The sequence below is a fragment of the Arvicanthis niloticus genome, chromosome 4 (genome assembly GCF_011762505.2).
Source record: "Arvicanthis niloticus isolate mArvNil1 chromosome 4, mArvNil1.pat.X, whole genome shotgun sequence".
NCBI classification, from domain to species: domain Eukaryota; kingdom Metazoa; phylum Chordata; class Mammalia; order Rodentia; family Muridae; genus Arvicanthis; species Arvicanthis niloticus.
In genome coordinates this window covers 115,795,674-115,820,947 of record NC_047661.1, presented here as the reverse complement: position 1 = coordinate 115,820,947, position 25,274 = coordinate 115,795,674, and the positions used below count along the sequence as shown (strand labels likewise).

Here is a 25,274-nt window from a genome sequence, read left to right as displayed (position 1 = left end):
ATGTCCAGACAAAAAATTATTTAATAAATAATTTTGTTTTAATTTTTATGGTAAATATCAATAGACAAAACTCATGAAATCAATCTCGTTGAGGTCATCAGTAGCTCATATGAGTAGAAAGTGACTTTGAAAGCAATTCTGTTGTTTGACTTGCTTCTACAAAAGGCAAAGTACCTTCATATCTTTATTTAGATGTAATTAAAGGGGACCTATAATAGATTATCACCACCACAACAAAAATTTGTTAGCCAGAGATAAAGAAATTATAGTTAGATATCAGTTAGGTAGATTAAGGATGGATGGATGGATGGATGGATGGATAGATAGATAGATAGACAGTGAAACAGACAGGCAAAACAATAAAAATAAAATGGATGGAACTTGAGAACTATATGGAAGAATAGGAGGAAGATTTGTGGCCCCAAAGGGAATAGGAACTCCACAGGAAGGCCAATAGTATCAACTTACCTGGATCCTTGGGGCTCTCAGAGACTGAAGCACCAACTAAAGAACATACATAGGCTGGACCCAAGCCTCTCCACACATATGTAGCAGATAGATAGATAGATAGATAGATAGATAGATAGATAGATAGACAGATGATAGATAGATAAATAGATAGATAGACAGACATGATAGATAGATAGATAGATAGATAGATAGATAGATAGATAGATAGATAGATAGATAGATGATAGATAGATAGACAGATGATTGATAGATAGATGATAGATAGATAGATCTCCTCAACAACTGGAGATGAGGCTATCCCCAAAGCTGTTGGGCCTTGGACGAGGTAACTCCATTTAACCTGTTACCTTCAGTCACATAAGGCACAGGTAGGGGGCGTGGTTAACAAGTCTCTACCTCCAGAGATGTAAATATTAATGAATTATCAAAAGGCCAGGGGCGTAGCTAATTAAGTTATTCCCTCCCCTTTTTCCTTCCCTATAAAATGAGAGTCCCCTGGCCTTTGGCGGGGGAAGCGCGTATCAGTTGCGCCCACTCACCATGCCACGAACAATAAAAGCTTTGGAAAACTGGACTCCACGTGTCCATGGTCTCTCCGCCTGATTCCCAGCTTTTGGAACCCTGGAACCTTGCCGATGCAGCTGCCCGCCCACCGACAGCTGCGTGAATGTGGGATCCTCCGCTGGCAGCGTGGGAAGCTCTGGTGCCGGACCGCCCTGAGACTCTGTCGCTGGACTCCCTCCCTTCCCCCCACCCTCGAGATTCGTCCCCACACAAAGCTATTGTTTTTAAGTGAGATATGTTCTTCTAGGTGGGCTGCCTTTTATGCCCTCAACGAAAGAGGATGCACTTAACTTCACAGACTTGATGTGCCAGGGTTGGGGAATACCCAGGTGGGCCCTCAAAGGCTCAGAGGGGAAGGAGAGGAGGGTAAAGAAAGAATTATGGGAGGGACTGACCTAAAGTGGTAAGGGAGTGTGATGTCAAGTGGGTAAGTAAAAAGTGAATAGATAAATAGATGACAGATGATAGATAGATAGATAGATAGATAGATAGATAGATAGATGATAGATAGATAGATAGATAGATAGATAGACAGATGATAGATAAATAGATAGCTAGATAGATAGATAGACAGATGATAGATAGAGAGATGATAGATAGATAGATAGATGATAGATAGATAGATAATAGATAGACAGATGATAGATAGATAGATAGATAGATAGATAGATAGATAGATGATAGATAGATAGATAGATGATAGATAGATAGATAGATAGATAGATAGATAGATAGACAGATGATAGATAGATAGATAGATAATAGATAGACAGATAGATAGATAGATAGATAGATGGATAGATAGATAGACAGATAGAAAGAAAGATAGACAGATAGATATTATAAATGAAAAATGTTGACAATGCATTCTTCATTGTTTGACTGGATTAAGCATGCGATCGATACCTCCAGACAACTTGCAGACTACTAAAGATATAATACAGCTTAATTCAAAGTCTTCCCATTTCATTTACAAAAATATAACAGATAACTATCCAGAATTAGAGGATAATCTGCTTTATGGATATAATCTATCTGACAGAGGATGATCTCACGTGGCAATGTATTTTATACACCCTCATTTTATGTCAGCTCATGAAGCATGCTAGAAGATATGTGAACAAATGGCAAAACTTCATCTGTCTGCACAGAAAGCAGAGCCTTGACCTATTCCACATGCCTGACAGATTTCAGTGCCACTTCAATGGTATAATAATGACTATTTTGGGCTTATGAACAGTTTACCTAAAATATCTTTAGTTACATGGTAAATAATAGGTAGGGAGACAAAGAAGCCAGCTTGTTAGAGCTTGCTAGGCCTAATGGACGTGTGTTGAAAGAACTTTGATATAAGCTAGAGTGTATGCTGTTAACATGAGACTTGAACGCATCTATCATCCAAATAGCAACTCATCACAATATTCTTCCTCTCAGCCTGTGACCAGTCAGTAATTTGGACCTATTTTTCCTGAGTGAGAAGGAGTGTTGCCAAAGGAAGCTTTGTATTATAGTGATGGATATATCAAATATAGGTTTTTCTTGTTAGTTGTTGAACAACTGAGCTACAAAGAGAGCCCTGCATACATATTTTGACATGAATTATTGGATGCTTCATCACATATAATTACTAGAACAAAACAATGATTCCAACAGAATCAAGAGGATATATAACCCATGATAGAGGAGATAGTTTTTAGTTCCCAGAATGAGTGAAAAGTGGTGATTTCTTGATATATTTCTCTTTCATGAAATACATCTACTAAATAATCAAGTATTACTGGATATAAGACTATTACTATCACTATCTAATCCACATTCAAAATGAAGAAGGTCGAAATTTAGAAGATCCATTGAGCACTTACTGTAGGTTAGGGACGTATAATTAAATGCTTTATATGTGTTTGTTTGTCATATTCAGAAATCATGGAAATGGGTATTATTTTCATATTAATTTATAGATAAGAAAAAGGAATTGTTCAGGAGGTTAAACAAAATCACTGAGGTATATCATATTGACTACCAACCTGTCAATGCTGACCTAGTTAGAATCACTGAAAAAAAAGAAGCCTCTGAGTGTGTCTGTGAGACATTATTTAGGTTAAATTAATTGAGATGGTTTGAGCCTCACTAAATGTTGGCTGCATTATTCCATGGGCAGATGTCCTCGATTAAATAAAAAGTGAGCTGAGCACAGGATCTCATCCCTCTCTGCTTTCTGATTGCAGATGTGACCAGTTGCTGCTGTGATGGCTTTCCTGCCAGGATGGGCTGTACCCTCAAACCATGAGCCAAAGTAAACCCTTGCCTCCTTAGGTTGCTGTTGTCAAGTATTTCAGTCACAACAATGGGAAATATAGTCACAAAGTTAGTAGATGAAAGAGATTAAGTCAGGGAACTTTTCTTATCATCATTCACAATATATGTGCTTTAGTAATATACAATTACTATTTATTTGAATTAAGAGTTCCCAATTATATACAAGTGAAGTAAACATAGCCAAACCACAGAAAATAAGCAAAAAGAAGACAGAGCATATACTCTAAAACTTCTAAAGCCAAAATGTCACTATGGATGCATAGATCTCCTAAATGCCAAACCTGTAAAGGGATTAAGGCAGTCCAGATAAATCATGTGTAGGAGTCACCATCACAGGTGTAATTCAGTGTGTTATATAAGTCATCCTTAACAAGCAGGCCAACATTATTGCAGTTATTGAAAGGGACTTCAGTGTGGTGAGAAACCAAAGAAAACCTTACACAAACCAGCTTAGTTGTTAATGAAGCATAGACACGGACATGTTTTCTTTTCCTTGTGACCCAGTCTCTCATTAACACCTAAGTATCCATGTGGCAGGATGTCCTTAGGATTAGTAGATGGATACAATGGTCTTTATGATTTGATCAGGTTCTGTGGTGGTTTGAATATGCTTGGCCCAAGGAGTGGCACTATTTGGAGGTGTGGCCATGTTGGAGTAGGTGTGGCCTTGTTGTAGGAAGTGTGTTACTGTGGGCGTGGGCTTTAAGACCCTAGTCCTAGCTGCCTAGAAACCAATATTCTCCTAGTGGCTTTTAGAGGAAGATGTAGAACTCTTCAGCTCTTCAGCTCTTCCTGCTCCACACATGCCTGGATGCTGTGATACTTCCAACTTGGTGATAACGATCTTAACCTCTGAATCTGTAAGCCAGCCCCAATTAAATGTTGTTCTTCTAAGAGTTGCCTTGGTCATGGTGTCTGTTCACAGTAGTAAAACCCTAAGACAGGTTCCTACAATCCAGAATCACCATGTTTTCTAAGAAGAATTATATAAAACAATAGTGTTATTAATAATTTTGTTGTGATTTTTCTATTTTAGGTAAAGAACAACTGATAACTTCAACAAATTCAAAAAATTAGAAAACAAAGAATATATGCCATCAAAAATCTTTTAAAATGAAGTAAGAAAATAGTTAAAGTCTACACATTTGTACTATTCCGGGAATAAACTAAAACAATGGAGGTGAGGCCCTTGCACAGTACCAGAGCATATTTAGCAGTCACCGTATGTCAGCCATTATCATCACCATGGTGACTGTTAATATGATTTCATGCTAGAAATTTAAACCACCCTTAGACTCTTATTAATAGAGTCTTACAATTCATAGAGGACTGATATTCAAAACATGAACATTAGGTGAAAAGATAAAGAGTAGAGAAAGAAGTCAAGAGTACCTCAAAGGAGGTTTTTTGTTTGGTTGGTTTTTTTGTTTGTTTTTTGTTTGTTTGTTTCATTTTTTTCTTTGATTTTTGTTTCTTTTGTACACTTTAACCAGTACTTATTTCTTTACTATCTTATTAATATATATTCACATAATATTGAATCAATATCATTAGCTGGAATTCAGAATTTAATCCTGGAAAATATTTCTAAACATAAGGCTGCATCGAAGGGCTTTCTTCATCTTGCTATACTTGATAAGACTTGTACCTGAGTCTGACTGCTAAGATCCCACTGCCTGGTAAGAAAAATTGCAATCTTATCCCTGGTTTTTTGATAGTCTTACATTTTTTAAAAACCAGAAGTGAATGTTTATATCCTAACCAATAAACATTAAAAAATAAAAAATTTAAAAATTAAAATAAAAGATCCCAGCACATCCTTCTGTTCCCTCCTCTCCAATGACCTCATCTACTCCTGTCACTCCAGTCTCAAAGATGGCTCACAGTTGAAAATGCTCTTACTTTATATGTACCTGCAATTTTTGAATGAGAAAGAAGACTAAACACTGCATCATATAAATGGAAATAATTTTACAACACCTTAAAATGATCTACAAATAGCATCATGATTCTAATTGCATCTCACATACAGTAAAACAACATAAAGAAAATTTTGATTTTTCTTTTATTCTCTTCTTTCTTTCCCTTCCTTCCTTCATCTTTCTCTTTTGATATAATAAAACAAATGATGCTTAAAACAAGAAATCTAAACCATTTTTCAAACTATTAGTGCTTGAAAAAACTCAAGTATAAGAGAATAATATAAAACTTATTCAGAATATTAGACATATCAATTTTAATTTTATCTTTAAATATATGTATAAATACAATGTTACTTTAAAGGTTTCTAAGACTTCTGTGCCCATAGAATTATTTGAGAGTCTGAAGATGCTATATTAAAAATCTCAGAAAAATTATATTTCACATTTAGGTCCACAAACTCTTAACACTCATTGATAAATTACTGATTGATAATCCATAATAAAACTATAAGTAAACTTTTTGTATAATTTCAAATATGAGACTAAAGTATTTTGTCAGTTTTAGAGGAATTGAAATTTATATTTAGTCTTTAATGGCTGAGCCATCTAAAGATAATTCTAATAGGCTAGTCTTTATAGAAATCAACCTGTTTCAATTTAATAAGGTTTTGTGTTGTCACTTTAAAGAGTGCATTCCTATGAATGCTCTATCACTTTAAATTGTGCTGAATAGGATAATAAGTGTATCTAACTCCTAGGACTATTTTGGGAATAAACTAAAATAATAAAGGTGAGGGCCTTTGCACAGTACCTGAGCATATTTAGCAGTCACCATATGTCAGCAATTATTATCACCATGGCAACTGTTAAGACAATTTCATGCTAGAAGGATAAACCATCCTTAGACTCTTAGGAAGCACACCAAAGAAAGAAAAGTAAATCAGTAAAAGCAAAATAAATTTTAAAAGAAATTAATATAGCTACACATATGAGTAAATCAATTCAAAATCATGAATATCAAATCATTATTTCATTTGCAAACAAATTAACATTTTAAATATTTATTATACTATATATTTACTGTCTGTGTATTGTGTGCACACACATGTGTGTATGTCATGTATGTAAAAGTAGCTGCAGAAAACCAAAGAGTACATCAGATAACCTGGGACTAGCGTCAGAGGCAGTTATGAGCCTCTTGAACTGAACTTAGTTCTTCTAGAAAAGCAGTAAGTGCTTTTAGCCACTTATCTCTCTCTCCAGACCAAGACATCCTAAAATGTGTTTGTGCAATGAAAAAGACACAATTACATAATATTGTCAAATACTATATTTTGTTTTAAAACAAAGTAACTTTTTCTTCTGAAGTTTACTACTTCTCTGATAATTTCAAACCACTTTGTTTTTAACCATCACAGTGTTAAATATTTTACATACAGTATAGAATTATTCTTTACTTAGCCATTTTATGACACCTACCTGTTTTCTTTTTTCTTTACTTTTTACTGAAAATAGATTTTTTTCTCATGAAATATATCCTGATTACTTCCCTTTCCTCCTTCAAGATTCCCCCAAATCTCTGCCCATCCTGATCTACTCCCTTTCTGTCTCTTTTTAGAAATAAATAGGCTTCTAACAATGATCATAAAATATAACAAAATAAAACACAATAATAAAACAGTATCAAAGTTAGACATAACAAAGAAAGAGAAGGAAAGGCACTCAAGAGAAGATGCAAGAGTCAGAGACTCACTCTTTCGCACACTCAGAATTCTCACTAAATACATTAAACTAGAAACTATAATGTATATGCAAAAGACATGGTGCAGATCTGTGAAGGCCCTGTGCATGCTGTAATCTCTGCTAGTTCATGTGACCTTTGCTCGTGTTGATTTAGAGGACTTTGTTTTCTTGTGTCCTCTGTCTCCGATGGCTCTTATACTCACTCAAACTCATTTCTGCTGTGCTCCCTGAGCCCTAAGACGAAGACCTGTAATTTGGGGCTGAATGTTTAAAAGTTTCTTACTTTCTGCACTAGTATAGAAACACTCCTGCATGGTTGAAGCACTGGGTTCTCTCTCTAACACCATAGATACATACACACACACACACACACACACACACGCACACACACACAAATTCTTTCTAATGACAAAAATGATAATGTGCTATGGGGCAGTTTCTGGAATATTCATGGTATCTACATTGTCTTGTTTTTTTTTTTTTTTTTTTTTCATTGTTGGTCTACTGATTTCTGGAATATCTCATTGCTAGTATTTACAACAGCAGTCAAAATAAACAAAATAGGACCATAAACTAACTGTCATACATAATTATCATCAGAGATGTTCCACCCAGAAACTGATGGAAACTGATGCAGAGACCCACACTCAAACTTGGGGAATCCTGTAGAAGAAGGAGAGGAAGGACTGAAGGAGTCAGAGGAGTCAAGGACACCACAAGTAATAAATCTACAGAATTGTCGGGCCTGACATTAGGTCTAATCTCCATTCTATCTTCACCCTTCAGTCATGTACAAGATGGAGGGTGTGATAGACAGGCCTCAGGAAATTTTAAATACCTTATTATTTAAATACCTTATTATATATCAGAGATTTACATACTAATAAGGTACCTGAAAGCCAGACGGTGGAGCCAATTAAGCATTTCTCCCCAGCCCCTTCCCTTCTTCCCCTCCCCATTTAACTCAGGTCCACCCTGGGTTTTAGGGTGTGCACATCCATGCACCCTTGGGTTTTGGAAACCCAAGGACTTCCTTGTGTGTTGGAGCCATGTGGTGAGGAACCATGTGGTGAGGAACCATGGAGAGGCCTAACTTCCCGCTGGAGGAACGGAGAGCATTCCCAGCCAACTACACACAGCGTGGTGTGAGGAACCCTGCAGTTCCCCAGCCGGTTTTTTTTTTTTTTTCTTTTTTACCTACACAGAATCAAATAACTTGTATCAATAGAGGCTCATACAGACTAAACTGCCAACCAGAGAGCATGCATGGGACAGACCTAGGCCCTCTGCACATATGTAACAGTTGTACAACTTGGTCTTCATGAGGGAGCCCTAAAGCAGCTGCAGGAGCTGTTTCTAACTATGTTGCCTTTGGATCCCTTTCTGCTAACTGAGCCCAGCATAGCCTCAAAAAAAGAAAATGTGCCTAGTCTTACTGCAACTTGATATTCCAAAGCTGGTTGACATCCATGGCCTTCCCTCCTCTGAACAAAAGAAGAGGAGAATAGATGCAGGGGAGGTGAGGTGAGAGGGAGGGACTAGGAGGAGAGAAGGGAAGGGAAGCTGTGATTAGGATGTAAAGCAAATGAATAACTTAATAAAAATAAGGTTCTAAAACAGTTAAGGGAAAATAATCAAATAAGTCCATCACTGGGTGCACTTGATTTGAGTTAGACTGTCCTGAATTAATTTACCATTCCTTATGTCTCAAGGAACAAATGATACTATATTTTCAGTCTGAGTCATATACAATATGTTGGTATTAATATATGTTTGTTTGGTTTTTGTAAAACATGTGATTAAATGAACACTGTGTGGCTTACCTAGGGGGTGAAAAACAAACAGAAAAAGAAACATGTAACAAGTCACATCTTGTACATACTTACAGTATATACATACATACATACATACATACAGGCAGTAGTGTGACCATGAAGGTCATTGGATATATATATTTTTTTTTTTATGAATGAGAACTCTGTTGTCTCAAAGGACTTACTGCTAAGCAATGGCATTAAAAATTCAAATATTAGATTTGAGATTCAAACACAGCAAGGCTTCCAAAGGTCTGATCTCTTCCTGCTCTATTCTACCACTTCCAAAATCTCAACCAACAAAACCACGTTGATCATCACTGCCTCCACCTCTACCATCAACACAAACCCCACAACCACCACAGTCATCATTAGCCTGTGTCCTGGCCTCAACCTGTATTCCACGAAGTTGGTTTCCAGAGAAATCTGTGGGAATGGTTAAAGCAGTTAAGTGCATTAAGTTACAAACTCAAAAAGAAACCAACCAACCAACCAAACAAACAAACAAAACAACCAAAGAGAATCTTCCTAACTAAAAACTAATAATACATACTTGAACACAATTGCTGGGCCATTGTTACACTAAATAAAGTAGAACACCACCTGGCACTGTGTGAGCATCCTGCATTTCATACATGTCAGTTGCTAAAATGTTTCAAACAAGTATTATTAGACTGGCCAATACAGATATGGATACTCGCAGCCAACTATCAGTCTGAGCGTGGGGAACCCAATGGAGGAGTTAGGGGAAGTAATGAAGGAGCTGAAGGGGTTTGCAACCCCATAGAAAGAACAACAAAATCAACCAACCAGATCACCCTCCCCCCAGAGCTCCCAGAGACTAAACTACCAACCAAAGAGTTGGAGGGACCTGTGGCTCCAGCTGCATATGTAGCAGAGGATGGCCTTATCTGGCATCAGTGGGAGGGGAGGCCCTTGGTCCTTTGGAGGCTTGATACCCCAGTTTAGGGGAATGCTAGGGTGTTGAGGAAGGAGTGGGTAGGTAAGGGAGCACCCTCATTGAAGCAGGGATGAGGGGGATGAGATAGAGGGTTTACAGAGGGGAAACTGGGAAGGGAGATAATATTTGAAATGTAAATAAATAATATATATGACAAAATAATAATAAATAATATATATAACAAAATAATAATAATAAAAAGCAGTAAAAAATTAAGTAATTTTAGGACATTTGGAATAGAGAAACTAATTTTTTATACAAGTAAAAGGTAACGTTTTAGGGTAAAAATGAACAAAAAACAACTAATTCATTTCTGAAATTTATCTAGAAGTTTTGTGTTTGTACCTACAGCAGAGGCATGTTGGTGAGAGCCACGGTAGTGCGGTGGTATAATATTTTGACATGGCACAGAACAGAACATAGGAAAGATTTTGTAAGCCTTTCACTCTCTCCACGTATTTGCATTCTATAACTACATGCCAAATCAAGCATATCATAGGTGTGCTAGAACTGTCATGCTTCATCCAAGGACATTCCAAGAAAAGAAAATTTGCAAACTGATGCAAGTGTGTACAGCTCAGCATCCTCTCATCTCCACAAGCCCTGATTAGCCACTTGAAACTAATTCATTAATTACTTAATGAATTGTGCACATATGTTCAAAGGTATAATGGCAACACTGTTCAGTGTAGCATTTCTTAGATAAAAAATAAAAGATAGTAGCAACCTCTTTTGTCCTCAGTAGAAGAACAAAAAGTGATAATTTATTTACCAAATTGGAAAATACAGCAATTAAAATTAAAAAACAGAATCCTCGTGTTTTGGTATGGATATATTGCAAAACTGGATGGAGTCCAAGAGATGGCTATAAAGTTTGGGTGAAGCAGGAGTACATTTATGTGAAAAAAAATAAATGTATAAAATACACAGTGAATATTTAGAATCTGAATAAGGAAGAATAAGCTGGAAGCAAATAAGAAAGACACTAAAGGAGATAATCGAAAGCAAAACAGTAGTGTGCCTGAGAGAGAGAGAGAGAGAGAGAGAGAGAGAGAGAGAGAGAGAGAGACAGAGAAACAAACACAGAGAGATAGATACAGAGTTAGACAGACAGACAGACAGACAGACAGACAGACAGACATTTTCTAAGTTTAACAGTAGTTCTCTATAGGAAATGATCAAGAAATGAGGCAGGCCAGATAGTAAGTAGAATATAAAATAGCATGATGGCTAGACTACAGAATCTGAACTTTGCCATTAAAACTGGAGAGTCAGAAAAGTGAATTCATAAGAGAATAGAATGATCAAATCAATGGCTTAGAAAGATACCTGTCAGGTGGAGAGGCCAGTAATCATTTTAAAAGCTTGTTACAATAAGTAAAAAAAAAAAAAAAAAAAAAAAAAAAAAAAAAAAAATTAAGTGCCTCAGAGAGGAGAAAAGTGGCACAAATTGAAAAACAATTGTGGATGGCAAATTCCCTGGGCTTGATGGTCAGTAGAATTGAAAAGTTGGAAAAGAAGAAATAAAAATGACATCAAGATTTTAAATTAGAAATAATGGTGGAAAATGGATAGTCTTAATGGGAGATGTGGGAGGCTATTATTAAGTGATTTTTTTAAGGAACAGATCAGAATAAAAGATTTCAAAATAGGATGCTCATAAGAATTCTTAAAATTTCACCTAGATTTTACACTTTGGTTGAGTATAGGCTTTTGTAGTAGGTTGTGATGATTTTTTAAATTTCCTCAGTTTCTGTTCTATGTGTCCCTTTTCATTCCTGACTTTGTTAATTTGAACACGGTCTCTGTGCCCTCTAGTTAGATAGGCTAAGGGTTTATACATCTGGTTGATTTTCTCAAAGAACCAGCTCCTAGTTTTATTGATTCTTTGTATAGTTCTCTTTGTTTCTACTTGGTTGATTTGAGCCTTGAGTTTAATTATTTCCTGCCGTCTACTCCTCTCAGATGTATTTGCTTCTTTTTGTTCTAGATCTTTAAGTTGTGCTGTTAAGCTGCTAGTGTTGTTGTTGTTAGTGTGTGCTCTCTCCAGTTTCTTTTTTTTTTTTTTTTTTTGTAGGCACTCAGAGCTATGAGTTTTCCTCTTAGCACCGCTTTCATTGTGTCCCATAAGTTTTGACATGCAGTGCCTTAATTTTCATTAAATTCTAAAATGTCTTTAATTTCTTTCTTTATTTTGCCCCTGACCAATTTATCATTGAGTAGAGAGTTGTTCCGCTTCCATTTGTATGTGGGCTTTTTATCGTTTTGTTGTTGGTGGTGGTGGTGTTTTGTTTTGTTTTGTTTTGTTTTGTTATTGAAGACCAGACTTAGTCTGTGGTGGTCCCATAGAATTCATGGGATTATTTCAACCTTCTTGTATCTGTTGAGGCTTTTTTATTATTATTAATTTTGGAGATAGTCCAATGAGATACCATGAAGAAGGTATATTCTTTTGATTTAGGGTGAAATGTTCTGTAGATATCTGTTAAATCCATTTGGTTCTCTTAGTTTCACTGTGTCTCTGTAGTTTTTGTTTCCATGAAATTGGGGTGTTGAAGTCTCCCACTATTATTGTCTGGAGGTCTGTGAGTGTTTTGAGCTTTAGTAAAGTTTCTTTTACAAATGTGGGTCTCCTTGCATTTGGGGCACAGATGCAAGTCAGAATTGGGAGTTCATCATGGTGGATTTTTCCTTTGATGAGTGTGAAGTGTCCTTCCTTATCTTTTTTGATAACTTTTGGTTGAAAGTCAATTTTATTCAATATTAGAATGGCGACTCCAGATTGTTTCTTGGGACCATTTGCTTGTTAAAAAAAACAAAAAAACAAAAAAAAACCAAAAACGGCTCTTTACTCTGAGGTAGTAATTGTCTTTGTCACTGAAGCAAAGGAAAAGGGGGATGGAATGGGGGATTTCAGGAGAGGAAACCAGGAAGGGGGACAACATTTGAAATGTAAATAAATAAAATAACCACTAAAAAATAAATATAAAATGAAGAATTCTTAAAACTCCACAAGAGATGTGAAACTGGACATGAAACTAGGATACTGGAGGTAAGACAGGCAAAGGCAGAAACTGCAGAGTATCTACAGACCAATAATCAGACAAGGCAAAAATGAAACAAGAGGGAAGACAGGAAGGTAAACAACTGCCAGACAGAAATCTCAAGCAAAGAAAAAAACAGACAAGGAGCAAATTATCTGCATGGACTTGAAGGAACGGTTCAAATAAGTGGCCAGCTAGATGAATGTCATGCTATGGTATTTCATGACCTATGGAAAAACTAGTATACAAAAAAATTCATGTGAATATCTTAAGACTTTTGAATATCACATATATGGCGTATGCCATACATTATTGACTGGCTACAGGTGTGAACTATATGACTTATGGTGCTGCATTAAAAACACAACTAGTAGAATCAGATATGGCAGTATACTTTACAGAACAGGAAACAGAACTGGAAGACTGATATTAAGAGACTCTGACTTATATCACTATTGATCTTTTTATCTTTATTGAAATGTTTTTCTCTGAAAGCTCATCACATGCATCAACTTTCAACATGAACCCATTACAATAGTAATGGGGTAAATCATTTTAAAGGAGCTTTATGAAAGAACATCTACATGTTCAGGTGTCAAATTTAATGCATACACACTGGATCCATTCCCAAAGTGGAGAGCTCCTCATTACAAATAGTTATTCTGTGAAACACTTTTTTACTATTGTCCTATTCTGTTCTATACAACTCAAATAGAAACGGTATTGTCTTAGTTGGTTTCCTATGCTATGATGAAACACCATGACTTGTTTGGGCTCATGTGCCACTTGGGCAGGGAAGGGTGTATCTGCCTTACATATCCATCCACAATGTTCCTAGCCCTCACCCCACAATTGCTAATAAATCAAAATGCCCTACATCTAACTTGGAGTATTTTCTCAATTGGGGTTCCTTCCTTTTAAATAACTCTCACTTGTGTCAAGTTGGCATAAGCTAACCAGCACAGGTATCTAGTAAAGCAGTTTAAAGCCCCTATTCAAGAAAAACTTCTGCAAATTGTTGGTAACAGTTTTGGATTAGTAATAAAATCCCAACTTTAAGAGTCATATTAAAAAATTTTCAACAAATAGTTACGATAATGGTACAGATATTTTGCCAATTTCTTATCATGATTTTATTAATAAATTCCAAGATTAATAATACCAATAAATTAGCAATTATATACCTAAATATATGATTAAATCAAATACATTGCAGTAGCTCCTGAAAGATTCAATAAATCTTCAAGCAATTATTAAAATAGAATCAAGAATGGTGAGTCAAGATTTGGACACTTAGAGAATTTCATCAAGAACTTGGCTTAATTAAGCTACTCAAATGACTTTTGTAGTGCATTTCTTGAGAACTCTTCATCTAACACCTGCAACTGGAAAAGGCAAATGGGTAAACAGTGGGCTTTAGACTATGCAGCATTCTGTTGCAGCCGATTGAGAGCTCAAATTATACTATTTTCTCTTAGTCTGATACATTTATTCTTGACCTTGCCTGTTATTACATAAGAGATCACTGCTGAGAATTGCAGTTAACACAGCTATGAAACTTTAAAATCATCTTCCCTTTTTACAAGTGGTGTGATTCCCTGCCATTACTGAGATAGCTTGGATTGAGACGTGAGAGCAGATGTAGTGACACGCTGGACAGCCATGCAGTGGATATCGGACACAGGGTAGCTTCAAGGAAGGGAAATAAAGCTTCATAACAGGTCCCATGTCATGTCATCAATTACAGACCTGTCACACTAATGACTAAGGAAATGCAAGGAGCAGCGACAATGGGGACATTCATCTTCCTCTTCTCTGGCAACGCTGCACCTGTATCCCCCTGCACTCTGTCTTCTACTGCCTCCCGCCTACCTGACTTTTGTTCTCCATGACAGTGAATGTGAGACTGAGAATGCAGCCTATCTATCATCCTTTCTTCCTGAAAGGCACCTTGACTGCAGCTAATGGCTGTAATAAGACCAAACAATAGACACTCTACCCTCCCTCTCATGTTCAGGTCTCCTAAAAGTGAATCCAATCATGACAAAATAAAATGAAGAGACTCCATCGAAAAGGTGAATAATATTTTAGACCATCTCACAAATTTTCTCTACCAGTTCATGCCATGAACATGAACTATACTTTGGAGAAAGTTGTGAATGAAAACTAATGGAACCCATTTTCTCATGTGAACTACACAAGAAGCAATAAACAGTAAGTGTATAACATGCTTATGAGCTCCACACACAGGCTTTGTGGTTTTAGATGAAGTTATATACAATCAAGGCTTCCTCTCAGGAAAGCAGCAGTGCCTATGAACAAGCATCTACACATCTGACACTGCCCTTCTATTCCTTGAAAGATAAATTTATAAAATGTGTTCATGTAGGAAGGCAAATTTAAAAGTATAATTTTACACCATATGAAGGACAGCCATTAAATAAATAATTTTTGTTGAGCACTGTCTTATTTTCAAGACAGTCCTGTTGTTTTATAAGGCTAACTTGGAGCACATTATGTAGTCATCCAAGTTGGATTTAAATTCTGACACTCCTCCTACTTCAGACTCCTGAGTGCTATGATCAGAGGCATGAACTACTATGCCTGGCTAACAGTTATTTTTGAGTATCTATTAGGTGGCATGTGGCCTTCACATGAATTGGACTGCATAGTGCAAAATCTTTTTTTTATTACTACATGGAATTAATCTCTGTATTTCAGCATCTATATCATTTTAAGAGCCTCTTCTGATAGCTTCAACCTCTTAAGATTGTTGCTAGGAGCAACTTGACTAGTAACAAGGTATATAGAGAACTCTAAATAGCAGTTTTTAAATATTGCTATGTTCTTAAATTCTAAAGTTGGAAGAACATTTTTCCTGTAGCATTACACATAAAAACTAAGCTGGGCATGGTGTCACATGTCTGTAATCCTACCACTGTGGAGGCAGAGATAGCAGGACATAGTATTCATGACTAGCCTGAGCTGAATAGGAACCCTGCTTCAAAACAGCTAGAAGATGGATGGATAGATAGATAGATAGATAGATAGATAGATGGATAGATAGATAGGTAGATAGATAGATAGATAATACATAGATAGATGGATTGAGGTAGAGGTCTATTCTACCATAGTATTTATTAATGTTATTGCTGGCACTACATTACACATCAGACACTGAAGACTTTAATATTTTGATTTATAGGCATAAATCAATAATCACTGGGACTCTAAAACTGTTTCAATACTATTGAAAATATCTTTCTCCTTCTTGGTAAATATATTCAAATTTAAAATACCTGGATAAATATCAACCTATTGGTAATTAGTACATAGCATTTTGTATAAACTTGTTGTTGTTATTATAACTAACTCAAGGTTTGTCTTCCAAGAGCTTACAGCTTCGCATTTGTTTAAGTCTTCTTTAAACTGTCAAGTGAGGCCTCAGCCTCTGGCTTCACTTCAGGATTAAAGTGAAGAATATGAGGTTTTGCATGTTCCCATAAAGGCAGAGTCCTGTAATTACTTATGAAAATAGTGAAAATGCAAAGCATACATGACTCTTCTCTCATTTTGTAATGCACCTACATTCAGAAGTTAAATATATCTTTCAAGGATTAGTTTATTGGAGGTCCCAGGCATCAGATTTTTCAACAATATTGGAAGCATCTTTTGTGTTAAAGTATTTTCTTACAGATGCACAAGATAGCTCAGGAGGCAAGGGACAGATATCAATAACAATGAAATAAGACAAAATAAAAGATTTTTAAATTATTTTTGCCCCCCAAAATAGTTTGCCACATCTGAATCTTGTATAATTAAAAAAATATATTTTAAGGCTAATATTGTTCAAATACATAAAGCAGTTTAGGAACGAACTAAGGAAATATGGAAAGAAGAGAGAGAGAGAAGAAGAGAAAATGCACTGGATTAACAACAGTGACTCATCTGACCTCAGCACAGTCAACAACTCATCAGTGTGACCTTACCAAATGTCATAAGTGATGGCAGTAGCAGATACATTCTCAAACATTTCTATGAGCTTAGAAATTATATGTTGGACAATTAACTACATTTAAATCTCTAGCTGTATAGCCACACCCAGAACAGACAAAATTGTGCCCCTGAACGATCACTCGTATGAACATGTTAACTAGCCATCATAGTTTAAGCCCTTAGCAAGTTAGTATTGGTAGAACTGCAGATTTTAGTTTCATCAAAATTAAAGCCTTGAGGTAAAATACATTTGCCCCTAAAGCCAGTTACTGGAGCATTTCACCTGCATGAAGACTGTCTAAGCAACTCCAAACCTGGAATCACCCGCTCCAAAGCCATAAAATATTCCCTGAAGCCAGGGACTGCTCTGGCTCAGAGAAAATGTCTTAAGGAAGAGGAAAGTAGTTTGATGTATCAAACCGCTGAGTAATATGTCAGAGCTGTCCATCTTTCCCTTTAATAACCTACTACTTTCTTAGTAGATGAGGCAGAACCAATTACAGCTATTATAATAATTGAATCACGACAAACAATTGACAAATGGGTTGTAATAGCCAGACCAATTGCCCTAAGTTAAAAGTCAGATTTCACAGCTGTCCTTCATGTTCTTCAGTGTGTGCCTATGTTCTTCAAAAGGTTTGCAGTGGACTCTAGTAAATGACCTTACTGTGCCAAACCTTAACTACACTCCTTTCAGGGAGAGATGGCCAGTCCTGGTTACTCATAAGGAAAGAAAATTATTACCAAAATGCAAACTTAAGTTTTTTACAGTGAATTTGGGGTGATGTCTCTCAAAGAGAAGAAAATATCTTTTGGGTCATTCCTTCCCAGTCATGGAATTTGAGTGTTATGTCTGCACTAGGCCTCTTCAGCTACAAGAACAGCTTGGCTATGTTAGTTGGCAGAAGCCCATGATCTGGTAAATTCATAGAGGCCCCATGAGTCTTCCCTGGAGTTCTGAGCTGGCAAGCTCTTCTGTATGAGAAAGGAAGACATTTCCATATTTGATCAACTTATTTTACATGTATCTGAGACTAGTCCTAATCAGAATGGGCACTTAAGATCTGGAAATTGATTTAGTTCTCATTAAAATTATGGACATATAAATTTCTTTACAAAAATCTTGAAAAATATACATATGCGATACTTATGCCATCAGATATTGTTCTTTGAGGAAATGTTACAGAACTGCTTGTTCAAATGTTTTGTGTATTTTATGCTTTGTATATGTGAATATTATTTGCTTAAAAATTCTAAATGGAATGCTAGACACTGAAAAACAATATCTAAATAATAACAGGTAAAATTCATTTTCACTGATATAGATTTTAAAAAGTAATTTTACACTTACATTTAGAGTGATTTCAATATTCAGTTTTCTAATTGGAACCACTAAGAAATTATGATGCTCATTAAGTATATATAGCTAAAAACTGCACCCTAAAAATGGTGTCTTACTGGGAGAGGTATGCCTGCAGCCATTAGGTTATACCTTCACCAAAGACTACAAATCAAACATGTAAAGAGAGCATGGCATTTCTTGTATCTTCTTCTCCCATTCAGCTAATACCAAAGCAGTCAGCATAATCACAACTATGACAGGAATTTTTGCTTTAATACATTTATCATACAGAGAACTGTTTACTTTGAAAATCATTTATAATTCTATGATTTGTTCTTTGTTCAGTCATATTATTTGTGACTTAAACTCATCGCTAAGTTGTTGGCATTGGGATTTCAGGTTAAACTAGCCACGTGCTAACATGAATGCAGCAACTATTATAACTTTATTTCTTGGGAGAAATAAAGGCATAAGAGAAACATCAGGGCAAAAAGAAAGTAAAGAGTCCTAGAACATAAAAGTTACTGGACACTGTTCGAAATGTGGAGTTGAACACCCACTGGGACCTCTGAGGTAAGTAAGTTCCTTGATTAAACCAGTTTCCTGACCTTCATCAACTCCCAGCTTCATTTAAGAAGACCACACAGTATTAAAGCAGGATAGCAGGGTGCTATCCAGGCACAGCAAGGTGGGATGATGTTCTTCCAGCTCATTATCACTCATCATCATAACCTATAATATATTTTAATGGGATTGCTTCAAGTTTCTGTCCATTTAGTTTGATGTTGGCTACTGGTTTGCTGTATATTGTTTTACTGCATTTATGTATGAGCCTTAGATACCTGATCTTTCCAAGAGTTTTAACATGAAGGGGTATTGGATATTGTCAAAGGCTTTTTCAACATCTAATGAAATGATCATGTGGTATTTTTTTTGAGTTTGTTTATATAGTGGATTACATTGATAAATTTTCATTTATTGAACCATTTCTGCATTCCTGAGATGATGCCTACTTGATTATGGTGAATGGTGATTTGATGTGTTCCTGGATTCAGTTTGCAAGAATTTATTGAATTTATTTTTGTCACTCTTCATAAGTGAAATAGGATTGGAGTACTCTTTTCTTGTTAAGGCTTTATGTAGTTTAGATATCAGGTTAACTGTGGCCTTATAAAATAAATTAGGTTGTATTCCCCCTCTTTCTATTTTGTGGAATTGTTTGCAGATTTTTGGTATTAGCTCTTCTTAAAAAGTCTGGTAGAATTCTGCATTAAAACCATCTGGCCCTGGGCATTTTTATTTGAGATTTTCAATGACTGCTTTTATTTTAAAATAAATATGTTAATAAACAATTTTTTGCACAGATTAATACATATATTTGGGGGAAAAGTTTTGAAACCATGCTTTATCTGATATCAATATCATGTGTGGATGCATGTATGTGTGCTCTCTATTACTACTTATTTGAAATTCATCAGAAAGCTATTAAAGAAAGCCATATTTTAATTATTAAGAATTTAATTTGATTCTAGTTTAATTCATGTTACTATAGCTCTCAGCATTTTCTAATATCTAGTAACAATTGGGCTCAGAAATCTCCATTGTCTGTAATTCAGAGAAGAGACAAACAGTACTTTAACACTTGAACATACTTATGCACATACAGGTCCAGACCCATTTTATTTAAATAAAAAGTTAAACAATGGCTTGCCAATAATTTGGTCTATTTTGGTGATTCAGTGAGTTTGTATACATTGTTTTATTTTTCTATATCAATTTTGGCTTATCTAAAAAGAAGTCTCTCATAACATTTTTATATTTTATAAAAATACATTGTGACACTTTATTGACCTCTTTTGCCTGATTTCCTTACCCCACACATCTCTGTAATCCTCATCGATTCATAAAACTCCAAATGTCTTCTTATGATTAAAGCAGTCACATTTCTACCAGATTGATCTAATGTTTAAGGAACATAGTTACTGTTTTTAGTTTTAGATTTTCAGAAGCTAGATCAAGTTGAGTCAATACATATAAGGTAGAAATGAACTTGTATACCCATAAGATAAAAGTAATAATAATAAAATAATAATGGCAACTTATGGACCCTCCTACAGTCAAGTCCTATAAATAAATACCTCTTGCATCAATACTTGTGATTGTTTTTAATCTTTGTTGCAGATTAAGTTAATTAAGATTTAATGACAGTTTTCTGGTAATGCAATAAAACTAACTTTTCCATATATTTAACTTTAAATTTTTCTCTTTCATCTTTAAGCAATGAAACTCATTTTTATAATATAATTGTATCCTAACATACATAATTCCAAATATAGAAAATGGAGCAAGTTTACTTAAAGCAGAGGTCTAGAAATGTATTGAATGTCTCTTTACTTCTTGAAAGTGATGCTCCAAAATTAATACAGACTCTCAAGTTCTCTAGAAAGTTAATTTTCCACAGCTCTAATTTTAAATAACCTCAACCCACTGTACAGTCCAGTCATATGTTGATATCTAACCCCCTCCCAGAGATTAAATTTAAAAATGAGATATTTGGCAGGTGACTGGTCTTGAGACGTAACCCTTATGAATGAATGCCATAAAAAAAATAATAAAAAAAATTCTTATGAGATACCATTGAGTAAATATTTTTATTTCTAATAATTCAAAAAGAATGAAAAGGAAAGAGATAAGGAAACTTATTTAATTAAATAATAATAATAAATTGTTAAAAGCATGGAAAAAATATAAGCATGTGATCCCACAAAGCCCAAAGGATCTTAATTCCATTCAGACTACAGGTAATCTTGTAGGTACAGTATACTCAGAAGCTCTAAATCCAAGTCAGAAAGGAGGGCATCAAGTCCCAGTTAGAGAAACATCAAACAAACTAAGTAAATTCTCACCAGGCGAGGATCAGGCAGTATAACACACTTGAGGTCTTAAGGAAATGAAACAACACACTCTTCTCTTAAAGAGAATGAAACAGTGAACTTACCATTCAGATATGGATAAAGAAATCAAGAGCATAAGAAGCACATTACTAAAATAGGAACCTTACACATAAAAAAGCAAGCAAACAAAAATTACCAAAAACAAAACAACAAAACAACACCTTGAAGGAGCCCTACATTAGAAAAAAAAGAATGAAATTTAACATCATTAAAACATAGAAAGTGTAGCCATATGGTGGTGGCCAATGCCTTTAATTCTAGCACTTGGGAAGCAGAGACAGGTGAATCTGTGAGTTCAAGGCCAGCCTGGTCTACAGAGCAAGTTCCAGGACAGCTAGAGCTGTAGGAGAAACCCTGTTTCAAAAAAGAAGTGTGTGTGTGTGTGTGTGTGTGTGTGTGTGTGTGTGTGTGCGCGCGCGCGCGCGCTAAGGTGAACTAAAAAGAATAAGAGTAGAATGAGAAGTTACAGTGTACATCATTTAACCCAAAATACAAAGGAGCAAAGAACAGAGAAAGAAAGGAGAAAAGGATATGTAAAGTATCCAGGAAGTTTTTAAATTATAAGAAAAAGTACTTACCTGTCAAATAATGTAATATTGAACACTTTCAATTAAAGATTTATAAACTAGCCATAAATATAAGCTGGAAGGATCTGCTACCTGCAAAAGCATCATGTTGATAAAGAAAAGACACATGAAGGAGCAAGTGTGACACATTGCCACTAAAATGGGAACACAAAGTCAGCAGGGGTGTTTGTGTTTGTGCCACATAGAGCCTGGAGGAGCTATGGGATTCATTCAACTAAAAAAAGACTTTAAATGAAGCACAAGAAGATCCCATACCAAACACATAAATAACTAATAGCAGTGCCTTTGGCGAACTATGGAGTTGGCCTCATCCAGCTACCTTGAGAGACGTGCAACACTGGTTTCTCAAGTCAGAGCCCATGGCTCCTGGGTCAGTGTGCCTTTCAGTTCCTGAGAAACCGAGGCACCCCTTCAGGCAGCGAAGCATTCACACAACCTTTTGATTCTTCATGTTTCCTAGAGGCCAACAAACCACATAGAAGCTTGACAGGACAATTGGTCTTAATCATTAATCTTGTGTACCCTGCATAGCTTGAAAAGCATCACTGTATCCTGGCAACTACCATTATACTCTTTCTGGTGAGAGTATAAAAAATCTGATTGCTTGTAATAAACTTGTCTCGGGATCAGTCTGGCTGAGACCTCTCCATCCTCGCCTTGTTAAGATTCATTTATCATCTGCTACATCGTGTAACCTTAGCCCAGTTACTAGGTACTACAACTTACAAGTACTCATCAAATAGCCTATGAAATACACTCAAAGGTATGATAAAGACCTACTACGAGCACAATAGCCACTATTCTATACAGATTTAAGCCCTACTCTCAGAAAGTCCTGGTCTTAGAAGACCATCATTTATTATGAAGGCAAATGACATATATTAAAATATTAAATATATATAAAATATACATTTTTAAAAGTATAAAGCATCCAAATGCTTTTTATACTTACAAGAAAGTAGATATGGCAATGCTTTAGAGGACATATGTAAAATTAATACAATGTTAAATTTATAATTCTTCAATACCTTTTCTTAAAATGTCAAAATGCATCTTCCAAAGTATCTTACTCAAGTATGAGATTCTGATTAGCCAATAATATCAATAAACCAATAAGAAGAACTCAATGTACATATGCTCTGTACTTGAAATAATTCTATTTATGTCATAGATGAGAGAAAGCTTTGACAAACCTCATATGTCGTAGGGCCAGGAGAAAACTCGCCATGAAACTCTTCAAAACGCTTGGTTCCTTTAACGAATGAGATTATGGCACCAGACTTCATTAAAATAGGACTGTATGTTGCAGGTCCTAGCAGGAAAAAAAAACCATAAATTTAAAGTAGGTCTATACTTACGAGCTTTTGTTAGTTAGCTATTAATCTTAGGTTTCTGTTCATAATCTACAAAATAAGAAACATATGTTCTGTAGTTTATCTAAACGGGTAAGGACTTTGAATCATGATAAGCATAAAATAGTGTCTATTTGTTCAGTTGTTAAATGTATTATGAAAACAATTTTGAAAAGAAAACAAAACTTCTTCCTCAAGATAGAAATCATAAAAATATACTTCACCATTTATTTCTCAAATATTGAATTCCATTCAGTGAGAGGTCATGGCAGCTGCATTTAGAAGGATTAAGAAGATTCAAAGAGACAGACAAACAGGTTATGCCTGTGCTTCCAACTCCAGGGAATCTAATCTTCTGGCATCTGCCGGAACACATAGAAAGAAGAAAGAAGGAAAGAAAGAAAGAAAGAAAGAAAGAAAGAAAGAAAGAAAGAAAGAAAGAAAGAAAGAAAGAAAGAAAGGAAGGAAGGGAGGGAAAGGGAAGGAAGGAAGGAAGGAGGGAGGGAGGGAGGGAGGGAGGGAGGGAGGGAGGGAGGGAAGGAGAGAAGGAGAATCATTTTCAATGGAGAAAACAAAAAGATATACAGTATCTATGAAAATAATAATCTTACAAAAGAAATAACCCAAACAAGGGAAGCAGGAAAGGGAGACATTAAAGAGGAACACCATGAGTTTGGTAAGAATGAATTATGTATGAATATTGTAAATGTGTCTAAGTAATAGTATCAAAGCTCAGTAGAAAACTACTCTGGAGACCAAGAATCTACTTAATCACTTAGGAGAAATGGGTGAGACTAAAGGTTGAGAGACCAACAGAAGGAAAGGGGAGTGAAGAAAAAGACAGAGAGAATCTAGTGAACAGATTGTGACTATATTTGTACAGTTTTATTTATTTACGTACATCCCCCAAACTGTCCCTACTTCCAGCTCGTGCCTTACAGAGTCCCTACCCCATCTCCTATCTCTTTCTTCTCTGAGAGGGTGGAGAATCCCTAAGTATATCTCCACCTAGGCACATCAAGTCTCTGCCACATTAGGCCCATCCTCTCCCACAGAGGCAGGACAAGGTAGCCCTGTGGGGGAACTTGTACCACAGTCAGGTTACAGTTTTAAGGAGAGCCTCCACTACAGTTGTTGGAGGACCCACATGGAGATTGAGCTGCATCTGCTACATATGTGCTGTAGGCCTTATGCCAATCTGTGTATATTCTTTGGTTGTTGGCTCAGTCTCTGACAGCTCCCAAGGGTCCAGGTTGCTTGACTATGTTGGTCTTCCTATGGGACTCCCATCCCCTTCATGGCCTTCAATCCTTCTCCCAACTTTTCCATGAAAGTCTCTTACTTCCGTCCAGTGATTGGTGGTGGGTATCTGCATCTATCTTAGTCAGCTGGTGGGTAGAGCCTCTCAGAGGACAGTTATGTTAGGCTGCTGTCTACAAGAATAAAGAGTATCACTAATAATGTCAGGGATTGGTGCTTGCCAATGGGATGCATTTCAAGTTGGGCCAGTTCGTGGTTGGCCATTTCCTCAGTCTCTGCCCTATGTTGGTTCCTGAATTTCTTTTAGACAGGACAAATTTTGAGTCAAAAGTTTTGTGGGTGGGTTGGTATCCCCATCCTTCTACTGGGGGTCCTGCCTGGCTCCAGGAGGTAGCCTCTTCACACTCTATGTCACCACAGTTAAGCATCTTGGCTAAGGTCATCTGCATTGACTACTGGCAAGCCTTCCCATCCCAGGTCTCTGGAACTTCATAACTTCCTTCTCCTGGTACTCTGGGCCTCTCTCTTGTCTCTCCTCCAGAAATTCTTTTATTGTTCAGCATTATATTGGCTATCCTGGGTTTTTTGTTTCTCCATATGACATTGAGAATTGCTCTTCAAAGTCTATAAAAATTGTTTTGGAATATTGATGGGGATTGCATTGAATCTATAAATTGCTTTTGATAAGATGGCCATTTTCACTATGTTAAACCTACCAATACATGAGCATGGGAGATCATTCCATCTTCTGATATTTTCTTCCATTTCTTTCTTTAGGGACTAGAAGTTCTTCTATCACAGATCTTTTTCTTGCTTGGTTAGAGTTACACCAAGATTTTTATATTATTTGTGGCTATTGTGAAGGGTGTTATTTTTCTAATTTCTTTCTCTGCTCATTTATCATTTGTATAAAAGGAGGCTATTCATTTCTTTGAGTTAATTTTTATC

At 36.0% G+C, this 25,274-nt stretch overlaps 1 protein-coding gene across 1 annotated transcript in view; it reads right to left on the bottom strand.

Annotated features, from left to right (window-relative positions):
* Stpg2 (sperm tail PG-rich repeat containing 2) overlaps positions 1–25,274 on the bottom strand; it is a 406,599-nt gene that overhangs the window by 142,189 nt on the left and 239,136 nt on the right. The window contains exon 12 of the mRNA XM_076933306.1: positions 22,908–23,026. Within this exon, the coding sequence (XP_076789421.1) occupies positions 22,908–23,026 (119 nt within the window). The remainder of the gene's footprint in view (positions 1–22,907; positions 23,027–25,274) is intronic.